Raw genomic sequence first — 26,473 nt, forward strand, 5'->3', positions numbered from 1 at the left:
CTCTGTTGTCCTGCTACATCAGGAATGCAGTCTCAGATTTATGTTGTCCATTCCATGGACACGCCAGCTTACTGAACATCCCATTTTTGCCTTGCTGTAAATGTTACTGCCTCTGTGGGGCCAGTTTGAATTATTGCAGCTACTGGCTTATAGTGCTTTATAATTTGTTACCCTTTTAACTGCCTTACCCTTGTAACATGGGTATTGAAATACAAGGTGTAAAGTTTTCACTTGGGTAGCAGCACATGATGAAAAGGGCTGTAGAAAATACTCCTGTTCTTAGTGCATGCCTGGATCTCGTTATGCAATTGTCCTGGCAATAGCAATTAGAGCTTTACAAGTGCTTGTAAATGCTGCTATTTATAGGATGGGCACTTTGTTTAACCAAAGGGTAATCTTCCTCTGCAGAGGGAGAAATGTCAGAGCAGAGTGGTTCATCCTTGAGATGGGACTGGACTGCAGTGTCCAAAGGAACAGCACTTTGGCCTTAAAATACTAAAATGGAGGCTTCAAATAGGCTTGTACCTGGGGAATGGGGGAAGATTGTAACTTGGAATATTTGGAATGTTAGCATTAAAGATGTGTGGGGCTTTGCGGGTCATAGGATATCTCAGTCCTCAACCTGTTACTATTGAGTATTGAGAAGCAGAAGCAGCACCTTGTTCTCCTGAACTGCACTGTGAATCTGGGGAAAGGGAACTGCAATGTGTTTTGTTTCCTGCTCTTCCTTGGTGAACCAGTTTGTCCAGGGGTAGTTGTAAAACTTCGAGCCAGAATGACAGTACCTTTGTTAATCTTTCCTCTTCAATACAACTGATGATCCCACGTCAGGGAATGACGGTGCTAATCATGGGAATCAGCTTTACATCCGATAACAGCAAAAAACCTTTTTTACTGAGTTAGTTGCATTATCTGCTTGGTGAGAAAAGTTTCAGGAAAGGGATTTTTCTTCTCTCTGTCACGTTGGTTGCACTGTGTAAGTTGTGTGCTCTTGGCAGAATTCACACACATGGAAGAGGGGAGTAACTTCACCTACGTGCCCAGCAAGTGATTGGATTAAGCAAGAATTAACGGAGGGATGCTGTCAGCAGCAATCCAAGTGCAGGAGGAAGCAGCAGGAGGACAGTTGCTCAGGAGAACTGATGTGACCTGCTGTATGCTGATGCCAAAACGTGCTCAGTGAGGAGAGGAAGGGGGAAAATGGGAAAAGGAAAAAATTCCTTTTATGAAGCCTGAAACATTTCGGACACAGGAGGAGCCTTTTGTTGAAGGCAGGACATAAATCCTGGGTTGCTGTGTGTCTGCTCATCGCGTTTGATTTCAGTGGTGCCTGTGGCCTCCTGTCCCAGGGAGAACCTGCGGGAGAGATGAGCATACCCTGGCGGAGCTGGGGTTTCAGGAGCTCTCGTGCATGTGGTTGCAGGGAGCTCCTCCTGGGTTTGCACTCTGACTCCTTTCATCCTGGCAGCAGATTTGCTGGGGAAGTTGTGTCCAAAGAAGGAAAATCCTTTGTTTGATAGTTGTCTGCTGGAGTGTTCTTAGTGTAAACAGGGGTAGTCCCCCTTGAGCCGTGCTTTCGGGTTGCTTTCAGTTTTATTACTGGATTTGGGAGGTTTATTGTTTAGGGGGCTTTGGGTATTATAGAGGTTTTTCTCTGTGGAATTTTTATGCTTCCCATCCTTAGGAAAGGCAGACGGATAGTTCAGGGACAGCTCATGGGTTATTTGGCTTTGTGTTATTTAAAACACTCTGATTTTGGGACAAGGGAGTTGGTGGTTTGTGGTGCAGAAATGACCTGCAGGCTGCTGCTCCTCTTGGCCTAATAGGCTTAAAGGAATTACCAGTGGGGTAAATACCAGTTCCGTGCTGGCGGTGGGCAGGGCAGCGCGCGAGGCAAAAGGGTGTGTTTGGGGTAAAGCGCTTCCCATAGGATTTTAGCGAAAGCAGCACTGCAAAGGGAGCAATCCATGCTGGGTTTTGATGAGGAATGTGCATCGTTGTTTAATTAAAACCCAGGCAGCACCTCACGACGTTAACTCTTACTGTAAGAGCCTGCTTGAGCTTGGAGTGCTGTTGGCGCGTGCATCCCTGTAACACCCTGTCCTGGTTCAGCTTGGCCCAGGGAAATCCTGGCTGCCGGAGCTGTGGGGAGGAGCAGAGGGAAGAGCCAGGCCTGCACGCGCTGTTCTTGTCCTTATCAGCAGGAGGAATTTCAGGAGTCATTTTGGTGCCATTGGTAATTTCATTTGTACATCCAGGGTGTGCCGTGGAGCAGCTGAGGGGAGCGAGACCGGAGCTTAGGGAGCACGAAGGAAAACAGTACCCGGAAAGGGGGACATCGTGGCTTTGGCTGGATGGAGCTGGGATGTGTAGAGGATGAGCACGGGACTTTGCCAGGTCATGGGTCCTGGAAAGCTGTAGTATAGTAAAACCAAGGTACAAATATCATCAGAACGGGTAAGCTGTGGTTGGGGAATGTTGGCTGGAGACAGCAGTTGTACACTGTTAGCAGGGATTATGTCCTGCGTCGCATCCTCGCTGCCAGCAGAACGCTGCCTTGCGTTCTGTTGAGGATCAAGTTTTATCCCATTTAAGAAGCTCTGTGCCCCCTTCTTCCTTTCCAAAGGAAAAGAGCTCCAGGATGAGAGGAGCAAACATGTTCTCGAGTACTGCAAGGCAGATGTTGGGTTTGCAGCTTAATTTTTGCCCTGTGGTATTTCCTGTTGGCATTGCCCTCATTGCAGTAAGTTTCACTGTTTTAGAGCCTGAGTCTGCTCATAAAACCGTTGCATCCCTGGAATGTGAGGGCGTATTAATCAGATTTTAATGGTGTTTCTCAGAAAAAGGAGTGGGTGAGGCAGGAAGACCTCATTCAGATCCGTGAGACTGGGGAAGGGACAGCTTGATGCTGATAAGCTGATTGGGTTAGAGCCTGTTTTGGAAAGGAGAGGTCATGGGCTCTGCGAGGGCTAGAACAGCGTGTCAGTGGTTGAGACACAATTCCAGTGGACTGGGAGATGAAAGGGACCGGGCAAGGTGAGTGCAGAGCCTGCCCCAGAGGGGAAGGCACGAGTGCAAGGGCTGAAAATAAATCCCTGCAATCTATGTGCCAGTGTGGTGTCAGGCTGCTCGAGGGAAGCTGAAGGTGAAATAACCCTTTTCCAGAGGGCAGGCTCAGGAAGGCAATGGGCTCTGGTGGGCTTTGTACCTTTTAGGTTAATATTCACATGCAAGGGGCTGCATATTCCATGGAATCTGCAAAGAGGCATTTTGGTAGGGGTTTAAGTACACACCAGCACAGATGAGGCTAGAGGAGTGCAGGGGCTGCCCAAAAGTAGGCAAGAGGGTGGCAACACAAAACTGAGCCCCTCAGTGAAAGACACTGAAATACAGGATGAACTGCCTCGAAATTGAGAGAAGAGCAGCTTTTAAAGGGGAAAAACATGAAGCATCGAACCTCGCACAGCCACCAGCATCTGCTACAGAGCTTAAATATGCTTCTTATTCGGGCAAATTCAGGTTACTTCTTGTTGCTGAAATGGTAATTACTCTGCTTTGCCCTCCTCTCTGCACTGAGGATATAATTAATGCCAAAGCTGCTCTGCCTTTGTGGTGAGAGCCTGGAAAAACTGCTTTGTCATGGCAAAAGTCGTATTTGGCTGGAAAAGCGGGCTCTTGAAGGTCAGCCGCTCAGGTGGCACTTCCCTGCTGCTGCCCCGGGAAGCAGATTTCCACTAGAAAGGGAATGGCAGTAACTGAGCTGATGGCAATGCAGAGCTGGTGTTTAACCGGTGACTGGCAGCACTTGAACCTGCAGACAGTACTTGAGGTGCAGTTTTACCTGTGCTCAGACTGGCTCTGTGTTGGGCACGCCAAGGCAGACCTTTCAGTCTGCCCTTCCAGGCTGTAGGTGACAACTTCTGTTGATTCTTTAATAATCCCATTTATTATTTGCTGTATGTAGTTAAGTTTGTTTGCTGTGTGCAGTTAAATGAGGTGGGTTTATGCTCCCGCATGGGAGCCAGCTCTTTTGCCTTCGAACGCTCAGGGTTTTTGTCTCGTGGTGTTACCTGCGTGCGTCTGGGTCTGTGCCACCCTGGAGTCTGAAGCTCTTTGTTTGTGTGCAGGAGAGGCCTGAGCAGTGCTGCTGCAGTGATCCCTTCCCCTGCTCTTAATGTCATCTTGGGCACCGGGACCCTGCTGTCATGATGAGGAGTGAACCCGGTTGTATGGATTGGTTCCAACAGAAAATGCAGATTACGGTAAGTGGCAGCAAAGCTTCTGGAGATGCATTTGTTCCGTTGTTTAACTCTAGGCCTTAGCTAATAGGTCACAAATGACACTTTCAGACACACCAACCTTGCTGGTTTTGTTAACTGCAGGTACATCCTCAATGCAGCTGAGCAGCTGTTTGTGTTTTCAGGAGTTGATGTTTGCATGGCAACACTGAGATGTTTGCTTTGAAAAAAGAAATCTGTTTCTTTATTTTTAAACATCTCAACCCTTAAAACTTACTAATGGGGAGCTCTGTGCAGAGCTCTTGTAGGTTTTGCGATGTATTCTTTGGTTGTTAGGTCTGATCAGTGAATAATGGTGTTGCTGTTCCTCTAGGGGAGGAGGAGCAGGATGTCTGTCCTTGTGATACACTCAATAAGCAGCATATCTGAAAGGCACCTTAATTTGAGTTTAGCTGCTGCCTGAATTTAAATTGGAATGATGTTATTTGATATTCATGCTGACTCCACATCAATACTTGCATTTCCTTTCTTGTTTTGCAGGTCCTTTTTCCTTGTTGGATTTTCTCAGTTCTGTTGAATGTGTAATTACAACTATGGCAACAAGAGTAGAAATAAATTCGACTTTGGCGTCTTTGACGACAGTGCCTGACTTAAATGAGATCAGAAAGGAGGATAAATCACAGCGTGTGTATGTAAGTGTGCTTTCAGATGCAACTGGCAAGGCAAAGGAGGCTTCAGCATCACTGACTCTGGAAGAGAAGAGCAAGTTCGGGAGCACTTTGAGATCTGCAACGATGCCGTCGCTAGGATCACGGCCAAGGCTCTTCCCAAAGCCCTTTTCTAAAGAGAAATCTTCAGATACTTTTGCAAATGTAAAGCCACCCGTTCCAGCTTTCAGATCAAGTAGTCTTGTTAGAAAGGCCCCTGAAGAAACATCATCTGCTAAGGTACTGAGTGGAAACGTTCCTCCGTTAGTAGGTCAGAAAGCAATAGACGATGAAAGTAAGGCTGGCAGCGAAGTGGTCACAAACATGACCTTCTACACTGGGCCCAGTGCAAATACTGTCATTCTCTTTGAGGCAGCAGGCACAGAGCAAGCAAAGGTGAGCCTGGCCCAGGAGAAAAGGGCTGCTGATGACCGCCGAGTATTTACTGCTATGCAAACAAAAGAGCTGCAGTGCAATGCAAAGCTGGAGAAACCATCAGAGACGTGCAGGAGTCCTGAAGGGTCTCTCCATAGGCAGATAGTGCTTTCTTCCAGTGTCAGACCAGTTTCCTGGAACTCCCTCAAAACTGGTGAAAAAAAAGATGCTTCTGAAGTTCATCCAGGGGAGAAGCCCAACGATGATGCAAATAGCATCAGCAGAAAAGCTGGTGTCTCCACTGATGTGCAGCAAAGGCCAAAACAAAGACCAGTATCTGCTATTTTCCTGGAATCGTTACGGGATCAAAAGCATCGCACTGTGGAAGCTGCTGAGGAGACATCTCCTACAAAGAAATCCTGGGCTATGAAACCCAGGCCTTTGTCCATGGACCTGACAGCAAAGTTTGAACAGAAAGATCTTTCTCCTTGCACAAAGACTTGCTCATCTCATGACAGCAAGGAGAATGCATTGATGACATCTTTTACTGACGTGGGCTGTCTTGATCAGGCTGAAATGAGGCCGAAACCTGAAGAAACTGAATTTAATAAAGGCCCTTCTTCCAAACCAACCCTGAAGTGCAGTAGTCAGGACATTGGTGTTCTAGAGAATGGAAAATACATCTGGGAGACAAAGCTTAAACCTAAAAGTGAACAAACTGAGACAAAACCAGAACTAACGAGTAACTCGCGGGGCTCGGAAGGGAGCCATGAAAGCCCGTGTGAAAGCAGAGCTGGTAAGGGGGTGAAAAGACCGGATCAGAAGGACGTGTGTATGATCCCAGGCTCCGAAAGCCCTGCAGCTTCCTCAGAAACGGAGAACGCCATTGTAAGGGGTAGTGTTAAAAAACACATTAGTTTGTTCACTCCCGAAACTCCCGGTACCCCAGCGGATCCAGGGCCGCTCCCGTCAGCGGCTGAGAAGGAGGGCAGAAGTGTGAGCATCCAGCAGAGAATCAAGGAGCTGACGACAGAAACTGCCGAGGCCAAGGCAGGAAACCTGCGCAGGTCACTGCAGGCGCGACCACGTTCTGCGGACTTCAGCAAGTTGTGAGTTCAGAGCAGTTCTGTTTCATCCTCCTCAGCCCCCCTCATTCAGGAAAACTTGTGCCCCCAGTACAGGAAAACCAATCTTTTTGGTCCCACTAAATGTAATTCTTCTTTATACTGTTGTTCTTGAGCCCTTTGCCACCTTTTCCTATCCAAAAAGTAGGAGATGTAATGAAAGAGACCCCATCAGTAGCTGCAAAGAACAGCAGAAATAATGCTGCCAGCTTTGTGGCCTCTGCCTGTTGCTGTAACTGTATGTTATTAAAATCTCATGCATGTTGGAATCTCGAGGTGAGCACTGTAGCCTGCAAGCTTCTGTATCTGTTAGAAGGCAGAAGGATGGTTCCCGTGTCTCTGCCAGCAGTGCAGAGTATCGGGTTTTCAGCCAGACAGGAATCTTATTTTGCTGTCATATTAAAGCCTGAAGATCGATGATGTCTCTGCTGCCTGAGCTGTGGCCCTGAGCAGTGCCATTAGAGTAATATGAGATCTGCTATTTTTATACACCCACCCAAAGGAGCAAAAATCCTGTCCAGTACAAAGAGCTTTAGTCCACGATAAATGTATTCTCTCAGTGCCAAGTTGGGTAACTGGGGCCAGCAGGAGAGGGAGGGGATTCTCCCCCTCTGCTCTGCTTTGGTGAGACCCCCCTCCACTATCCTGAATCCATGCTCAAGATTGTCTGTCATGACAGGGGGAGGACAGAAAAGCGATGGGTGTAGGTTGTGCAAGGGAGATGTGCTTCATGTGATGAACACAGTGGGTGTTTGTCAGCAGGACCTGCTTTGTGAACCTTGGTCTCTTAACATTGGCATCAAAATAAAGGTATTTACCTGAGGCGTGAGAGTATTGGTATCATAGCCACTGTGCCTCATTATCTCTAAAGCTTATGCTATACAGTCAGCTGCATAACCAACCATTTTTGGGGAAACAACAATCCTTTGGTCTAGACACGATGAAACCACCACACATCATTGCTGACTGTGAAATGCTGATGTTTCTCCTTTAAGAAACACGATTTACTGGCTGATTCTACCAGTGTATTTGCTAAGTAACTCACTGGAGTTAAGGAAGTAACAGAAATCTCTTGGTTTAGGTTTTCAAGTCCGACCTCAAGCAGGGAAGCAAAGCCCGAGAAGCCTGCTGAAACGAGAAATGACTCCATGGGTGAAACACCAGAAACCCCAAAGGTAAGAAAGTGGCACCAGGCCAGTATGCTCTCCAGCTGGGTGTGCATTGGTCTGGAAGGCAGAGAGCACTGTCCTGTGGGTCTTTATCAATCAGTGACTTGAAAATGGGTATTGAGAGTATTAAGAATGACATAATCCTAATAGGTTTACTGGTGTGAGGCTATCTTTAGGACACGCTGATCAAGTAGGGAAATCTTCAGTGCTGAGTGGATCTGTGGTAGCTGGGGTTATGAACCTTCTCAAGTTTTGTACTATTTTGGCATGTGTTGTCTTCTCTGGAGTTTGTGGGTGTAAATTGACCACAGATTAAACTGTCTTGTGGAATCTGTGCTCAGGAGCTCGGAGTCCTGCATCTTGGGTACCAACACACCTTTCCTTTTCTGCATTAAAAGGAAAAGTTGAGCTGTGGGATAATTCTGCTACAATCAGGATTCAGGAGCTGGAGCTACACATTTGCTTAGTTACCTTGGTCTGAGTGGATTCTGTGTTCAGAGAACATGGAAGCGTTTAACACGACCAGACCATGTTGCACAGAGTAGGTGCAAGTAAGCTTTATAGTAAGCTTTATTACACACCTTTTCAATGGACTCTCCTAACTGTTGGATTTTCCTGTTCCAGAGCAAGGAGATCAAGCTTGGGCATGGCACTGATGGCACTGAGGCACATGCTGCTGGGAACCCTTGGAAACCCCGGCAGGTAGTGAAGATAACACATAAAGCTGCGGAGCTGGAGAGGAGCAGGAGCTTCCTTGGAGACAGTCAGCGTTTTCCCCAGCAAAGTGACAGCTCTGTCTCCTTCACAAGCAGCTTGGAAAGGAAACTAAACCCAAGCACACCTCTGGAAAAGACCTACATTAAAACTGTCCGCGCCACCATGTTTGACCATCACGTCCAGAGGCATAACGTTGCTGCTGACCACCCTGGAGCTGATGCTGCTCTGAAAGTGAATGAGGAGCCTGAGGCAAAGCACAGTGTGGTGACTTCAGGGCACAGCAGACGCTCATGGATGGGAGAAGTAGAGGAAACCACTGGTGTAAAGAAGGAGCATCAGAAGCAGCCTGATCTATCAAAACATATAGCAGGTGGAGAGAAAAGTGGAAAACCAGCTTGTTCAAGTGAAGAGAAGAAAGTGACTTCAGGAATTCTCTTGGAAAGATCTTTGGTTGAGAAACGTGAAAAGCTCGCTCCTAAAACTGCAGAGGGCTCTGTGATTTACCAGAGAATAGAGCCAAGGTATGAAATCTTCCAGACCTGCGGTGAGAGAGCTCTTAGTGAAGCCGTTACAATGGCTCCGGAGAAAAAGGCTGTGACTCTCAGAACCCGAAAATCATCGGTGAAGGAGAATAAAACCGATGAGGATGTTCCGCACCCCGGTCAGTTGGTTAGGACGAGTAGTAAAACTCTCTACTTGAAAGAAGATAGTGTTATTTCAGAAGCTGGAGACACAAAGGTGTTTGCAAGCAAGGCTGCTTTGAGAGAACCCACTGAGTGCACTTTACCTGAACAGAAAAAAGATTCTGATAAGACTGGTCCAGTATTAACAGCTGAGAAAATGCCCTATTCCACGAACAAAAGTAAGTGTTTGGGAATGAATGAAGAAGCAAACAAGCTGCATTCTGGAATTCAAAATGATAAGAGTGAGGCCTCTTCCTTGGACAGAACAGAGAGGTCTAATGTGATGAAATCCTCTTCTGAGAAAAGGAGTTTTAGACCAGGAGGGACAGACAGCTATGAATTCAGAACCAACTTGGATTGGGAAGTTACTTCAACAAGTGTCAATAAACACAGGGCCCAGTCCTCTGTGCTTTCAGGTGGACAATTTAGTACATCATCCAGTAACCCCCAGGCTGGTCCAACAGCACTAACCATTAACAAAGAGGAGCCCAGGGCTTTTGGTTTAAGGAAAAGTCTAGACTTCACACGCAAAGAGCAAGACTTCAGCTTCGATGGTCCAGCTCGTGAAAGCAGTGGAAAAACCAGAGCCACAGATCCAGAGGAGAAAGTCAAGAGAAGCAGAAGCAGCGTTTCTGACTTGAAGATTTCCGAGAGGTGGAGGAGGAGGACCCTGCCTCAGGATTCCATCAAGACAGAAGAAGTCATCTGGCTCACCCCTGAGAATATCAAGCGGCTGAGCAGGACAGATTCACTGCAGTTGGATGAAGGCTTGGTTAAAAAGAGAAGCAAAAAAAACAAAGAAGGGGTAGAAGGGGACGAGGCAAACCAAGCTGCTCTTGGCAGGCATGATGATGGCTTGAAACACCAGAGTTCTCCTTTTGAGCCAAAGGCAACTTACTTCGCAGTGACTTACCAGGTCCCTGATAACAAAAAGGAGAAAAACCTCATTTGTGTTGCCAATGCAAGTGAAACCAGAACAAGTTCCAGCTCAAGTGAGGGAGCAACAGTTAATTTGGACCCTGGCCTTCCTGGAAGGTCCAAACCTTCCTTGCAGCAACCAAATGCAAACGTGAGGAGTACAAACTGTAGAGAATCCTCACGAGAAGTGCATATTAACAGGGACTGGGGCAGAGACGACCACAAAGATGGTGTGTTTTCCAAGAACATTGCATTTGGTAATTTTCATGTGTCTACAAAAGATCACCAACAGTACCATGAAAAAGGGCTGGATCGTTCTAAAGAGAAAATTATAGATGTTGATGCTCTCCTGTTAAAACAGGATCTGGAAAGTCCAGCTCAAACTGATCTCAAAGGTAGCAGAAGAAAAGCCTCCTCTTACCTTGAGCCCAGATCCCCCCTGCGTTTTGCACAGTTACCTAAAGAGAATGAGCCAGCCCCCCAGACACGGAGTGAGAATCACTCTGATTTCTCTGGGAGGAAGGCTGAGGATGGTTACAGGTCCCATATCCTCGATATCGATGCGCTTATGGCAGAGTACAAAGATGACTCCGTGAAGGTCAGTAATGTTCAAGATAAGCTCTCTGAAGAGCAAAGTTCACTGAGTAGGGAGAAATCAAAGAACAAGAGAAATGAATTGGATAGGGTGGCTTCTTCCTACAGCTGGAAAGACTGGAAGGGATCAGGTCACTATTGTGTTAACAACAAACAAGGTGAGTGTGCAGAGGAGTACAACAGGCCAGAGAAACTAACTGTAACTGAAAAGAGCAAAGAGAAACAGGAATCCCGTAGCCCTGAATTGGATAAACCAAAGTCCAAAGACAGAAAGTTCCTTCCTCCTTACTGGGGAAATCCGAGCAGCTTTAGTCCAGATAAGTTTGTGAACTCCCCTGTGGAGTTCACGAGGAGGAAAACGTTCATCGTCGATGAGGATGAAGACGTGAACTTCAGTTCTAGGAGTCACAGTTCAAAACTGGTGATGGATAAGGTACAGCCCATCAGCGCTGCTGGTGCAGACCAAAGGGTGGAGGTGAATTTTGCTTCCAGGTTGGCCATAAAGGCAGACGATGGCCTCTTACAGAAGAAGTCGGGCACAAAAGAGCAGTCCCTGGAGGTGTCTCCAGAAGGTGATTGGAGCAAAAACGTAGCAAGGATCTCCATAGTGAGGAGCAAAGACAGCGCAGATAAGACTGCGTGCGAGGATGACTCTTCCCATGCGAAAAGCAAAGCTGACTGGAAGAGCTCTACCTCTGGCTCAGGAAGTGCACCCCCGGATTTGAGACGGTCCTATTCGGAAAAGAGCCGCCAAGGGAAAGACAATCTGCTCCTGCTGCAGGAAGTGAGGGCAGGAAAGGATCTGCACCCATCCAGGCAGAGCTTCCCGCTGGAGGGAGCCGACAGCGGATGGAAGCACAGGGTGGCAGCTCGGTCAGAGTCATTCTTCTATGAGGATAAAAAGGTATTACATGGGGTGTCCAGGTGTTCTGGAGCTAACACTGGACGTGACGAGAAGCTCTTATTAGGTGTCCCCAGAGCTTTTCAGCATCAGCTGGGACCTGGCAGCAAGTGAGCAGGGCCATCCAGTGAGTTCCTGTCCTCTGGGTTGTGTTTCTTGAGGAATTTGTATTGTACTCCAGGACTAGATTCTTTCAAGAGTATAAATATTGATGTTTCCATGGGGAGCCTGAAAAAGCTTTCAAATGTGTGTGTATGTTATCAATGCTAGGATGTTGAACTGTTAACTCTGCAGTTCTGTAATGATTTGAGAAGCAGTTGGGGTTTATTTTGCAAGTATCAGCAGTGAGCTTGGAGTTCTTCTGGGGTTGGTTTTAATTTTATCTTTTTTTCTGAAGAAAGCAAATTCATGGAATCCCAGAACCCCAGCCTAGGTTGTGTTGGAAAGGTCCTTAAAGCCCATCCACCTCCAACCCCTGCCACAGGCAGGGACCCCTTCTACTGGAGCAGCTTGCTCCAAGCCCCTGTGTCCAACCTGGCCTTGAGCACTGCCAGGGATGGGGCAGCCACAGCTTCTCTGGACACCCTGTGCCAGCGCCTCAGCACCCTCCCAGGGAAGAGCTTCTGCCTGAGAGCTCATCTCCATCCATTCTGTATTCTGAGTGGATGAATGGCCCTCAGGTGTAGATGAAACTTCCCTGCTGATGCTGACTGGTGACACGTTGAGCACTGACACCTGTGATGTTTTCTCATTTTGCATTTTCAGCTTTGAACTTCCTCTGTTCTTCGTTTCTTTACGCAGGCTTTGAGGAGAGAGTGGAGCAAGCAGAGTTCAGATGGAGCAGACTTCTCCCTGGTCTCTACCCAGAGAAGCCACCACAGCTTTTACAAGGAGAGAAGGGACAACGGGACGGTACGTGGCTGTGGGGGCTCTCAGCTTAGATCATGAAAGGTGAAATAGTGCACAGACAGAACCGTGTCAGAGCCTGGAAAATGGCAGTTCAGGTTTGTTCTGTGAGCACCACACAGAACTGTTTATGTGAAGGGTCACAGCTGGCGTTTTGGGTTGTCTGATTTGTCCTTTGGGGTGAAGTCCCACTTAGAGCTGTTGGGTGGTGTTCTCCGAAGCCGCAGGAGGATGTCCTGACTTCAGCCCCCAGTGGAATTTTCTGCTGGGAAATGGTGTCCGGTGTGCAGGTGGTGTGAAATACAAAGCAAAAACCTGGATCTTCCAAAAGTTGCATAGGTAAAATATGAGAATTTTGTGTGGAAAGTAAAGGGTTTGAAGCCACAGCAGCAGCACAGAACTCTGCAGTTTTAAGAGGGACCTTGGTGCTGCCACTGCAATCCTTCCTTACTGGAAGAACTTGTTTGGAAGCACTGCAAGTGCTGTGGGGGTTTTGATGGTTTTGTTCTTACCCTTGTGCGTGGAAACAGATTTGATACACTGGAGTAACACTGTAGTCGCTTCAGGGTATCCTCTGTTGTAACTCCACACGCACGTCTTTGCTGTCTTTGCAAATCCGGGTGTCCCGCGTCTTGACAGAGCTCTTGGGATTGTGTGGAAAGGGGTGACTGAAGGGTGTTTCCAGCCTGACTGTCCCAAGGTCATCTGTCCTCTTGGTCTGCTGCACACTCGTGTGGTGACTGAGAGTATTGCTCCTTGCAAGGGTGCTGGTTTTGTAGTTAGTCACAGTGCTGTTAACAGCCCTTCAGCTGAGAGTAGGCAAAAAGATAACAAAGGAAAGGAGCTGAGCGAGTTCTTTCTGTCCCTTCTAATGAAGGAAAAGGAAACCTCTAAGTATTTTGTAAAAAGCTTCCTAATAGGAGTCCTGATAACAGGCTTTTAGTGTTCCAGTTCTAGTCTTAAAACTTCATGGAAGGTATCAAAAGGCTCATCTCTCCTTGTCCTTCCCATTCTCGTCTTGAGTCTTCATCTTAGGGGGGACTTGGGTTACTTACAAAGTTGGTGATTATCATTTGATCCCTAAGAGCTGTTAAATGCCATCAGCTTATGGTGCAGATGTGTAAGATGAGGTTGACAAGACAGACTATGGGGGAGAAAGGTGCTGTCAGCAGCAGTGCCGGGATGGTTGAACTCTTCAGGTGCTGTGCTCACATAAACATCACTTGTTCTCCACCTTGGTCATGAAGTGTGAGGTTACTCAGGGTAAGCCTTTGACTTTGTCCAGCATAGCCTGAAGCAAGAAGGGAAGCCTGTGAGCCCTGCTGAGGGAGAGCACTCAGTGTCCCGTGTCCACTGGAATTGCTTTGAAGAGCTCAACCATGGCGTATTTGCTGTGCAGAGCAGTGGTAGCAACAGGAGCAGCCAGGCCTTTGTGTGTGTGAAGTGGTTGGGAGGTGAAAAGCTCAGCGCACTCTCCAAAGCTCCACATGGGTACCACAGAAGATGATGTAAAACTGAACTGTTTCTTCTGGCAGCAAGGGTGAAAGCTTTGTTTTCCTTCGGAGAAGTTCTTGGTGTGCGGCTTGCTGTGTGGGCGCTGTTGTCACTGGGACGTTTCAATGCTTCCCTCTGGTGGAGAGACCCGTTGTGGTCGTGTTGGAGCTCGAGGCTGAGCTCCCTCCTGCACGCTGTGACTGCACCACGTTGTGGTGACCCACCTGGGTTTCAGAAGGTGTTTTCAAGGGTTGCCGTTGATAAATCAGAAGGATTCCATCACAGCTGACACATCTTTAATTCCCTGACGCTGGGTCACAAACCTCAGCTTCTGATTAGGTCATCAAGACTGATAGGAGTCTTATGAATTGCAAACTGAGGAATGTGCTGTGCAGCTCAGCCCCTCAGTAAAGTAACTGTGCTTGTATTGGGCTGAAGGGGTTGTGCCTTCATCTGCAAACAGAGCAGCTTTCATGCAACTATGGGTTAGAACCAAAATTGCTGCTTTGTGTGGTTCAAATGGAGCACTCTGGTACTAGAGCTGGTGTAGGCATGAATTATTGTGAAGGCCCTGGTTATGCATTTAATGTATTTATTTAATCACAGAACCCCAGCCTGGTTTGGGTTGGGAGGGACCTTAAAGCTCCTCCAGCTCCAGCCCCTGCCACGGGCAGGGACCCCTTCCACTGGAGCAGCTTGCTCCAAGCCCCTGTGTCCAACCTGGCCTTGAGCACTGCCAGGGATGGGGCAGCCACAGCTTCTCTGGGCACCCTGTGCCAGCGCCTCAGCACCCTCACAGGGAAGAGCTTCTGCCTAAGAGCTCAGCTCAGTCTCCCCTGGGGCAGGTTCAAGCCGTTCCCCTTGTCCCATTGTCCTTTGGTGGGGAAGATGTGGTATCCATGTAAAGATGTGGTGTGTGGGAGGAGGAGGATTTGTTTAAGGAAATCATGAGCTGACTCTTGGAAATATTTTGGAAGGGAGCTGCAAGGGAGAGAAGATAAATATTGTCTAAACACGAGCAGATGAATTCGTAGCTGGGCTCGGCACAGGTCAGCACTTCCCCGGTCTGCCTGTGACGGGCTCTCCTGCCCACTGGAAAGCACGGCTTCTCATCCAGTACTGCAGCTTCACCCATCCCCGTGCCCACAGAGGCACTGAAAGCCATGTGTGGGAAAGTGGAAGAGGGTGAAAAGAACTCGTCAGCTCTGCAGGATCTTCTAGGTGCTGATTAGATAAGAATCCAGACTAGAAAAGACCCAGAATTGCAATCAGAGGAGGCTGTGGTGTCCTGGAAGGGGTTTGTGTCCCCTCTGCGCTGTCCCTCACAGGGAAAGGTGAGAGCTGGAGCGGGAGCAGCCCTCAGGGTCCTCGCTGGACTGGCTCCGGTCACTTATCTTGCCTTTTCCCACCTAAAGCCGGAGCAGGTAGGTGTGCTGCACTCTCCTTTCTGCTCTCCACAAGTACCCACCACCCTTCAGCCACCCAGCTCTGCTTCCCATTGCTAAAACCAGCCCGGAGGAGGGAGGCTGGTGTTGGTTAAGGACGGGGTTTGCCCAGGCTTGCTTCCTTTTTTGGTAGTATTCACTTGCTGGGAGCATTCCAGTGCTGTATAAAAAGTCACTTTGTTGTGTCTGTTTCTTCTGGTTCACAAAAGACGTTTTCATATTTAAAGCAGGAGCTCTTTTCACATGTGGTTTTTGCTTTTCCGTCTACGTTAACCGAAAATAAGGTCAGCTGGCAACCCCGACCATTAGCAGCATTTCATAACCCAGCCTGCCCAGCAGAGAGGGGGGAGAAGCTTCTCTTTCCCTGCAGATGAAGGGCTCTTTAGCACGAAACCCAAAGTACTATTATTAATTCCAGCCTAACACACTCGGGATTACGGAGAAGGGAGAGGTCGGAGCAGTTGGATGCTAAATAGCGAGTGGTGAAGTCACATGGTGCTGGGAGCTCAGCTACTGCTTATAAGTAGCCCCAGCATCTGTTAAAGGCACAGAGCAGAGCGTGGTGACGTGGGGCCGGGCAGCACACACCATCCCTACAGCATTCCTGCTGCTTCTCAGCCCACCGGTCTGCTTTGAGCTGCTGCTGGAGGCGGGGAGGAGCAGGAGCCTGGCTCTGCCCACCATGGTTCTGCGTGAACTTTAGCTGTGGAAGATGGAGTATTATTACTGTCCCCGTCTGCTGAAGCTGCTGCAGTACCTGTGGGTAAGAGTAGTCCGGTTGTGCTTGCCAAGTTGGGTGTTTGGAGCTGTTTTCAGAGATCCTGAGGATGTTCACATGCAGCAGTGGCTTGACTTTGGAGTTTCGTTCTGCTGTAGCTGGATAGTGACATTGAACTTGGGGGTATTTTGGGTGAGAAAGGCTATTTTATCTTTAATACTCACTTAAAATGGTGAGACTCTGAACTACTTGAATGTGCCTCAGAAAGCCCTGCTAGCAACTGGAAATTCTTCCTTGTTAATGTCTAACCATAGCAGTTGTGGCTTAGTATTACTGTGTGTTAGAAATACTCTTCCTGATGTAGTAATAGGGAAAGGGGGAACGGCTTTAACCTGCCAGAGGGGAGACTGAGATGAGCTCTGAGGCAGAAGCTCTTCCCTGTGAGGGTGCTGAGGTGCTGGCACAGGGTGCCCAGAGAAGCTGTGGCTGCCCCATCCCTGGCAGTGCTCAAGGCCAGGTTGGACACAGGGGCTTAGAGCAAGCTGCTCCAGTGGAAGGGGTCCCTGCCCGTGGCAGGGCTTGGAGCTGAATGGGCTTTGAGGTCCCTTCCAACCCAAACCAGTCTGTGTGTTTGGAAGCTGGGCTCTAGCGAGTGTTGTTCCGAGGGGCGCTCCTTCCCCTGCTGCCTGTTCTTTGGGCCGAGCAGCAGCACCCCTGGTTCAGCAGGGTGTGATTTCACAGCTCTGTGTGTTCAGTTTGGCTGTTCTGGGTCTCTCCTGTCTCAGGCAGCGCTTCCTCTCCAAAGAGCCCTCAGTGAAAAGCTCTTTTTGGCCGGCTGCTTGTGCAGGCTGCAGCCTCTGAAGGGTCACTGTTGCCCGGGGATTGCTATCTGATATTTTCACATTCATAAAAGATGAATGTGATTGTAAAGCGTTGTGAATAGATGCTCTATTACTTTGAACCTAATTCCTTGATGTTTTAATTTCTTCTGTGCACATCCAACATCGGTTTTCCTTCCCTTGTGCTGTTCACGGGAATCTCACGCCGTTTTCAGCTGTAAATCCATGTAACCAGCGCTGACACGCTAAACCCTTTAATGTTGGCTGTTTGCTGGCGTGTTTTGAAACTAGCAAAGAGCTGGCCTCCCACATTTAGAGCTGGATTTTACAATCCTTTCCTTGTGTGTGCTGCGAGCAGTCGTGAGCAAAGCTGGGGCTGCCAAGGCAAAGTTTTTGCAGCTGGGAGAGCAAACAATGCTCAGAGAAGTGGGTCTGTCCCTGTTGGAGGCTGTAGTGCTGCAACCCATGGAAGTCTGTGGCCATTTCTGATTTTATTTGGCTATGTTTTTAAGAGGTAAGCTGTCTTTAAACTGCCTATTAAAGCATGACCATGATGTATCCGACTTCAGTATGATGAGGGGGTGGATGTTCTCCCTGGGGTGAGAACGCTGAAAGAGATCTCCAAGTACTTTTGCTTTCACATTATCTGGTGATTTTCCATAAGGCCAGGAAAAAACCCTAACCTAACCCAAGCTGTTTGATCAGTGCAGAGCCTCACGGGGGTCATGTCTCACACTGGGCAGTTTTAGTCTCTAACTAAACACACTGGTGTGTTCTATTTTCTGTGTGTACAGGCTCTTTCAGGGGCCTTGGGCGTTTCTTAAGGTGTTTTCTTTAGTGTCCACTCCTGATACGTTGTAGGAAAATATTGGAAAGACAATACAATATTAAATATATATATATATAAAAGAAATACAAAGGGAACAGCACATTTGTGCCTTCAGTCGCTTTCTATGGTGATGTTACAGCTGAAGGCTACTAAGGAGGTATCAGTTCTCTCTTTTATCAGCAGTAACTAGAGAAGTTGGGGTTAGTTGTCAAGTGTTACTTAATCTGTCCTGGAGAGCTAAGATACCTTATTCATGAGATGGACATGCCTGAAGAAGCTGCGACTCTTAATTAAAAAGCATTATAATGAAAATGCATTTTAAAAGCCCTGTTTTGAGTTCCCAATAGGTTGCATCTCTCCTGCTGCGCATCTGTGGTACTCCTGCGCAGTGATGGAGCTGCTGGCCATCAGTGGCCACACTCGGTGCCAGCTGTCTGCTCATTGTTTGGCAATTCCTCTCCTGGTCTGCGGGTAGGATATGTAATGTTGTGATGTGTAGGGAAGTGTCAAAAGGAATCCTCAGTGTTTTTTGAGCACAGCATAGCTGTGCTCTGCCTGAGCCTGTGGGAAGTGGGGGCTGCCCACGGTGAAGCCTGTTTTGTTCAGTGGGTTGTGTTAGATGCAGGCAGAGTTCAGTCCCACCATGCAGCCAAGAGGTCTCTTTTCAGTTGGAGTAATGAGGAGAGCAAGCTAATCAAACCTGGGTCATCTGCACCCACGATGCTGCAGCACTCTGAAGTACCACAGCTCGCTTCATGTCCGTGTGTAACACTGACATGGGATAGATGAGGAGGAGGTTCCTGACCAGCACCTAGCATTGGACTTTGTGATGGGTAATGAGAGCTCCTGAGGACTCTGGCTGCGACTGTACCAGCGAGCAAAAGAAAGAACAGTGAAAGAGGAGGGCCAGGAGTGCTGATGGGTCATGCAGATCACTGCAGAAGGCTTTGAGTGTTTAGGATGGCTGTCCCAGAATCTGGAAGTTCCTGGCTGGTGTGATTAGCACAGTCTGGGTTTGGACAGGTTGCTTGCTGTTTCCTGGAGAGGGGGAAGAGCAGGACTCTTCAATACCACTCAGTAAATTGTCTTCTCATACTGTAAATGTGCTGCTTGTTGGGAGGATTTCTCAGCAACTGATGTTTCTTTGGCTCTGAGCATTCAGATTTGAGGAGCTGTGAGCTATAACCTGTGTGGCATATAAGCAAGATCATGCAGTGATGGGGAGAAGAAGGGTCTGGGCTGCCTCTTAGGTTTGTCTGCAGCCCTTGCTGGGACTGTAAGGTGGTTGGACCTGCCTTGGGACGGGTTTAAACCACACCACCATGGTTTGGCGTAGGCTGCTGGGGGTGTTCTGTTCCTTTGCCTGGCCTGCCTGGGGCTGGCTGTTTTCCATCAGCCGGTGTGAGCAGCGATTCCTCTTGCTGCTTTTCCATGCACCTGGAACCCACACCGGCTGGGCTGCTCTCGGGCATGTTTTTAATTACAGAGCTGAGGTGTTATTTGGACCCCTTTGGATACGTGTGAAGCCAGAGCACTGCTCACTGGTCACCAACTGCGCTGCGGTCGGCAGCTGACGTTCAGGCACTGAATCATAGCTCTGTGCTCCACGTCATCACTTCCTCCTCTGCTCTGCCGTGCACTTCCTCCTAGCTGAGCTCTTTCCATCATCTTTAATTGGTTCATTATTGTAATTACATATCCAAGTGTCAGTCTTGCAGTGACCGTGTGCTATATTTATTCTGTTTGAGTGTTTTCCAGGGTACACGGGGTAGTCATCATCCCTTTTCCAGATGGTGAGGAGCTTTGCTGCAGCTGATAAAAGACATCCTTAGGTCTGACTTGCAGAAGTCCTTTAAGTGCAGCTCAATAGTCTGGTGTCCAGCTGCCTGCACCAGTCACACCGTGAGCTGGTCAGCATGCCAGGGTTGCACCACATGAAGGTGGTTTCCTGCTCCTCTGCAATGCCCTTTATCCAATAACCAGCTTTTTTTGGCTTGCTTGTGGACACAGCCACTACTGGAGGGCCCCGGCAGGTCTGTCTATAGCTGTCTCAAAGTTGTGAGCAATCCTTGCTCTGCCCTAGGTGTTTGTGGGCTGCTGCAACTTTGATGCTGTGTCTGAGGCTGCTGGAGGAGCACTGTGGTAGCAACGATCTGTGTCACAGCTAGAACCAGGTAACATAAGCCGGCTCGGTGAGTGGAGGCCAGGCTTTAGTGGGGGCAGAGCTGGCAGGAGATAGGGGAGCTCTGGATCTCTTCCAGAATAGGTGCTGGAGGGGAGGAGTTGGCTGACTGTGAACAGGAGCTGCCGTGCTCACAGGGAGGAAAGGGTTGGTGTCAGGATGTGAACTGTGCCTGGGCAGTTCTTAGTACCTTGGTCAGGTAAGGGACTGAAGATGCCTTGAAAACATCATAGGTGTGATCTAAGGGTGGCCTTGGCTCCCAGTTAACACAATGGAAGTGCAAAAAGACTGTGGAAGTTCACTGTTCTCCTCTTAGTAGCAGTGAATCTCTTGGGAGTCTTGCAGCTGTGTCACACACATAATACTGTGATACAGCTGGAATGGAAGTGGGTTGCTCAGTTTTGGCCTTCTGCTGTGGATGCTGGTGGTGAGTCTCCTGGTACACGGGTACCATTCCTGATGGGTTGTTTCAGCCCAACCTGGCACTTGTCTTTGTTCAAATAGCAAACAAATGCTGCATCCTGGAAGCATTCAATGGAAAATGGCATGTTTTAAACGAGACATTGCCCTGCAGCACTGTGATGGTTTTAAAAGACTTCCTTATTCTTTATGAGCAGTCATTAAACAGCAATTGCAAAATCAAAAGGAAATTGGGGCATTTCGGTAAGATGTGAAGTTTGTTTTGCCAAGGTTTTGTTGCTGCCTGTAAAGGGTGGGTTTGGTACCTCTTTACCGGGTGACTCCAGAGGAAGTGGCGGTTCAGTAACAGCCCTGGCAATCGCATGTCACTGCTGCAGCATTTCCAGGGGGATGGAGGGAAACCCTAATGGTGGATGTGTGTGCTGTGGGAATGGTTATTCCTGCTTGGAGGGAGGCAGGCACGTGCTGCGGGTGCTCTGTGGCTTCCCCTTGTGTGGGCTGCCTGTGGTTTCCTCTGGACAGCGTCTGCTCTGTTACAGGTTTACCTCTGATGATGGGGCAGTTGTGTTTCGGGCCCGTGCCTTTTCCTGGACACTTACAAATCCCTCGCACCCAGGTAGTGTCTGGGGTGTAAATCTGCCTTGCAGACAGGAAATGGAGAAATCTGGAAAGATGTTTTCCTGATTGCTGGAAGCTGCTGTGGAAGAGGAATTCTAACTTGTGTCATAGCTAAGAGCAAGCAGAGAACGGAGGGAAGCCCATTCCTGGCAGGAACACGAGAGAGTGCTGTTCAGCCACCAAGGCCGGGCGCTGGCTCCGGGCCGCTCATCCTGCCATGACTCCGGGCTTGCACAAGGGACACGGGGCAGGATCCGGGACAGGCTGTTGCCATCAGGTGTGCTGTTCACTTTAATTTACCATCAAACGCTGTGATGAAAGGCTGCATTCTAGGTTAATTCTGCGCAATAAGGACTGCTCAGGAAGAGGCAGCCGTTTGTAGACCTGTTCTGGAATGACTGTGTCATTCCAGGCTGGGAGCAGCTGGAGCTGGGCACTGCCTGCCCCTTCCCCTTCAGTACGAGCCTCAAGGGGTGCGTACGCCTCCGACGGGCGGCTGGAAGTGGATTGTTAAAGCTCATTTCCACACACAAAGCAGAGGTAACCGCTGCCTCCCCACTCATGTTTTGATGCAGACTTGTTGTGACTCAGTTCCTGCTTTCCCATGCTGTTGTCCGTGTTCCTGGGGCTGGGAGACAGCCAAGTTCCCACTATTGTTCCCATTCTTTCAGCGCCTGCGAGTTGTTCGCGCAGCCAGTGCGTGTTTACTGTCCTGAAAGGAAGCAGCAGTTTGGAGAGCAGCGTGAGCAGGGGGAAAGTAGGTCTTTGTTGTGGGCTTCCCTCAAGAGATGCAGGACTTTGTTCTGTGCTGCAGAGCTTCTCCTAAGTGAGTGCAGGTGATTCTCGCGCCTGAGTGATGCTTGGAAGTATTTGCTGTAGTGATTCATGGCTGAGGCTGATAAATGCCTGCAGTATAGATTAGTTGCTAACCACAGTACCTAATTTGGCAAGTTTTGATTGCTGGGGCTGGAGATTGCAGATGTCGGATGTGGATTTACTTCTGGATTTGTTCCTTAGCTCAGCAGCATTCCTGAGGGCAGGAAATAGAGCAAACCTGGTTGAGGTCGCAGGAGGAATTCCAGTAGATCAACCTTTTAGCTCCATGAAGTTCCAGACCCAGCAAGAAATAATGCACTTAATCTAGGAAATGTAAGTGAAGGCTACTCCTGGAGTGATGCAAGCATGGACTTGGCCAGCTTGTGGTCCCCACCAAAGGATGTGGGAGCATCAGCCATCATGTGTCTGGGCCACCCTCCAGCAGGTGATGTGGGGCTGACGTGCTCTGTGTAACAGGAGGAGGAGGCAGCAAGAGCCAAGAGTCCAAGAAGTAATGGAACCACATATACGTGTGAGGTCCCACAGCCATGGCAAATAAATGCTCTTGCTTTTGTCATAAAAATGGCATGTGGCAAGATAAAATGGATAAAGGACCTATTGTAGGAACATGTGCCTGGTACTTGATCTGTTTCCTACCATCAGGAAGTGGCTGATGGAGATGAAAGATGCATGGAAAGGTGTTTGTAGGGAGAAATGGCAATTGCCATCAGACCTCATGTCAGGGGCCCCAGAGCTGAGCACAGTTGCCTGTGCTTAAGATGTGAGAGTCCATTGGGTTAGGTGATGGAGAAGTAACTGTTCCCATGTTGGGACCTTGGGACAGACTGTGCCAGGCCCATGCTGAGATGTTGCATTGGATCAGAACAATGCATCTGCTCCCAGGAGCAGTGCAGGGCAGTCAGTCTGCTTTATACTTCTTTACACACCCATATTTTCATTTCAGTGTGCAAACAGCTTCATTTCCTTAGGGATAGGTTTCACATCAGGCTCCATGTTGACAACAGATACCGCCCCTATTGTAGGACAGCTCCTGGTTTTCCAAAGCCTCTTTTCTTAGGTGATGCTAAAGCCAGTGCTTAGCTTGCTACTAAGCTTGTAGCTAACTCAGCTGTAGTTTCCAGCCCCCATTGGAGGGCATGTCTGGTATCTGGATGGCAGTGTTTATCAGCAGTGAACTTTCATCCTGGGCTCTTATTTGTATAAATGGAAACCAGCAACTCCCCATCCTTTGCTTGGCCTGAGCCTTTGGATGTAAACAAATGTAAAGCAAATGTTTTCAGGGCTTTCCAGAAGATCTGTGCTGTTGGAATTTCCTGTTTCTGTTTTGCTTCTCAGTTTTTCCTCCTCCATTGAGATAGAAGGGAAGTGCTGAACGATTACTGCCGTGGCCTTTCAAACAGCACAGGGTATTTTTAGCTTGTTCCCTCAGCTTTAACGTTGATGGCTTTGTTTTATGCTGAAACAATTCAAGGTACAAAAGCTGTGCATGTTCAGGATGTTTAATGGGGCCTTTCTTTAGTTCAAGAGAAACAGGGTTGGGGGGACAAAAGAGTTAACGTTTCCCAAAGAAAACTCTTTTGGCACTCTGTTTTTTGCAGTTATTGCTGATATTCGTGTTTAAAGTGAAATGGCTGAAAACCTTGGGTTAAAAGCTATAGTTCACTATTACCTGTATTTAAAAGCTTGGAATAATCCCATAGTACTGTAAAAGGGCACAGAAATTTGTGCAGGAAAAGGGATGTCTGGCTTCTTGCTTTGATTGCAGGGAAATGGGAAGCTGCAGTTTCTCACTGATCCCATCAAGGATGACCATGGTGGTAGAATGATAAGATTTATTTAGGGAGATAGAAACAAGTACGTGGAGAGTCATGAGAGTTACTGATGTGTTTTCTCTTATCATAAGCATTGCTCTGTAAGGAAAACAAGGAATGCACAGTTAATGTTTTCCTTATCTGTCAGCCTTGGCCTACATTGATGAGATACCTTCTGAAGTGCTTTAGCACCTTTCTTTGTCTCTGGTATGAATGGGTGCTTGTGTAAGTTGGACAAGCCACAATCCAGGACCTGTTGCTGCTGCAGCCTCTCCTTGCTCAATAGTTTATGAGGCCTCTGTGGGCTTTTAAAATAGCCCAATGTGAGAAAAAAGCCTGGAAATGGGATTTCAGCCTCTGTGTGTACAAGGGGAATGCCTTTAATGTCACGTTCTATGCAAGCTGACTTAAATTCTGGATAAGCCTAAGGTAGAACTGTCTTTGTGAGTTCATTTGCTTCATATCAGGAGAAAACGAAAGCAGGAGCAGAACACAAATATTTAGGGTAAATATTGAGACAACCGATGGTTGAGGTTCCGGGAGAGTTCACTGTGCAAAGTCCTGGTGCTAAAACACCCTGTCCACTCTTTTGTTTCCCTTTTTGTGCTGCCCACAGCCTGCTGATGGTGGTTGGGGTGGCTGGAACAGTCTGGGCCTCTGAATGAGTTGTAGTTATCCATGAAAAGGAACACAAATCCCCAACAAACAAACGTGACACAACCACAAAGGCGTTTCGTCTTTGGCTGAGTGAGGTTTCATTGAGAATCTTGAGTTTGTGGGATGGGAAAGTGAGGTACAGCCAATGGGAAGAAGGATGGAGGAAGAAGCGAACTTACTTTAGTGACTGGCTGGGAGTCCATGGCATCAGTTGTTCTGGGGTGGTAGACATGACAGTGTGTGTCAAAATCAGAGGGGAAGCAAGGCTTGTGTTGTGGTCAGTGTACCTGGGCAGCAGGGGCCTGTGCTATGAATTTGTTCTGGTGTGGGCATACTGGTACCTGCGTCCCAGCTGGTGGTGCCCCAACGCTGTCTGTTGGGAGCGTGCAAGAAACCTGGAGAGAGGCTTTGGACAAGGGCCTGTAGGGACAGGCCAAGGGGAACGGCTTGAACCTGCCTGAGGGGAGACTGAGCTGAGCTCTCAGGCAGAAGCTCTTCCCTGTGAGGGTGCTGAGGCGCTGGCACAGGGTGCCCAGAGAAGCTGTGGCTGCCCCATCCCTGGCAGTGCTCAAGGCCAGGTTGGACACAGGGGCTTGGAGCAAGCTGCTCCAGTGGAAGGGGTCCCTGCCCGTGGCAGGGGTTGGAGCTGGAGGAGCTTTAAGGCCCCTTCCAACCCAAACCAGGCTGGGATTCTGGGATAACCTCGAGGTCCTTACATTATCACCCAGGCTGTGTTCACAGCCTGCGATACGGGGAAGGTATGAGGCTGAAGGATGTCAAGCTGTAGATGGTTCTGGTCCTTGTCGGGACTGCTGGCTTCGGGACGGAGGTGGATGTGGTGGTGTGAATGGGATCATCTGTTCCTGCTCTCTCAGCACAGATCCCGCCTGCACCAAGGGTTTATTTCTGTTTCAGACGAAGGATGTCACAGTGATCCCTGCGCCGAGCAGCTTGTCACGGCTTTGAGGTTCTGCCGGGTTTGGAACTCTGTCAAGTGAAAGCAGGTGCAGGAGCCCCAGCAATTCCAGCCCTTTGTTCGCGCACCTCGATATGAGCCATTTGTTTAACTTCAGCTCTCTGTTAATTCCTATTCCTTTAAACGTAAATGAAGGGGATCAGTGCGTGCTGCGAGCAGAGCTCTCAATGAAAGGCTCTGTGCAGTGCGGGTGTTCGGTGCGCAGTTGTGACAGCTCACTGACAGGAGCAGGGGAAGCGCCTGCACTTCTCCAAGTCTGCCTGCTTGCCAGCGACGGGAGGTTTAACCTGGCAGACACACGCAGACAGCTTCTCCCCGGAAGCCTCATAACCTGATGGAAACTTGTGCCTCTGTCAGGTTCCCCAAAGCCAGCTAATCCCACAGTGCACCCAGGGGTCTGTCACGGGGTTTGGGTAACGGCGAGTCATCCTGAAGAGGAAAAGGGGGAGTGAGCGCTGGCGGGTTGGCAGGAGCCTTGTAAAGAAAGCAGCTCGATACACCAACACTTTTGTTCTTTGTGTATGGACAGCCAAAGAGAGCCCATCTGCCCACTCTCGGGCGCCGTGTCTTTTCCCAAGTTAAAACTGGTTTTAAGCAGCCCGGTCGGTCTTGCCTTGGCACGCGATGAAAACCTCTGCTCCAGCTGTGGGGCTTCTGTGCCTGGGCCAGATGTGGGGTGGCTGGAGCGGTTCGCAGGGGCTCACTGGGAAGCCTCAGGAATGTTACCTGGCATTTCAGGTGACTGAGTGCTGCAGCATTCCTCTTCCCTTCAAATGAGAATCTGAGGGTGATGTTGTAAAAATGATGGGATGTTTCATGTGGGAAATCCAGCCTGCGGTTCGGAATGCTTGTTGGCCCTTCTGCGGACGTGACAGTTGAGGTGGCGAAGTAGAAACTACAGGGGCAGAAATAAGGAGCATATAAAAAACCATATAGTGTCTGAGGAGCCCACGGGGTAACCGAGTCTGGAGCTGCAGAGCTCAGCCCAGCACAGTGCTGTGTGTCTTTAAATAGGCCATAATGTCAAACACAAGCGGTTAAATTAAGTTCTCTTACTAATGAAACGGAAAGAGTCGGTGTGGAATGCGGGCCCAGGACAGCCTTACAAGGGCAGGCTTCGCTCCTCGTGGTGCTGAGACTGGACAAACCAAGAGGCCCGGGATGGGACTGAAGCTGTCGTGAGCTTGGCGAGTACTTGGTCATATGTGGGGTGATGGCTTGCAGGAAGCACTTCAGAAATGCGTGAATTGTTAATAATTGCTAACGTAAGTGGAGCCATGGGTGTGTGGGTTTCTGACTGAGGGTCCCACAAGAG

General features: G+C 48.8%; 1 protein-coding gene across 2 annotated transcripts in view; it reads left to right on the plus strand.

The window, feature by feature from the left end:
* Positions 1-26,473, plus strand: part of KIAA1671 (KIAA1671 ortholog) — a 64,868-nt gene that overhangs the window by 15,634 nt on the left and 22,761 nt on the right. Inside the window, exons 2-6 of one of the 2 annotated variants that reach the window (XM_061466504.1) lie at positions 4,128-4,262; positions 4,779-6,429; positions 7,526-7,619; positions 8,238-11,429; positions 12,228-12,338. In XM_061466504.1, coding sequence (XP_061322488.1) covers positions 4,832-6,429; positions 7,526-7,619; positions 8,238-11,429; positions 12,228-12,338 — 4,995 coding nt within the window. In that variant the 5' untranslated portion in view covers positions 4,128-4,262; positions 4,779-4,831. Of the gene's footprint in view, positions 1-4,127; positions 4,263-4,778; positions 6,430-7,525; positions 7,620-8,237; positions 11,430-12,227; positions 12,339-15,867; positions 16,035-26,473 lie in introns of those variants that run through there. The other variant, XM_061466507.1, reaches the window with a different exon arrangement.

This window comes from Pezoporus flaviventris, unplaced genomic scaffold (genome assembly GCF_033815535.1).
Source record: "Pezoporus flaviventris isolate CSIRO_AGI_PZ_B2104156 unplaced genomic scaffold, CSIRO_AGI_Pfla_v1 ptg000041l, whole genome shotgun sequence".
NCBI lineage: Eukaryota > Metazoa > Chordata > Aves > Psittaciformes > Psittacidae > Pezoporus > Pezoporus flaviventris.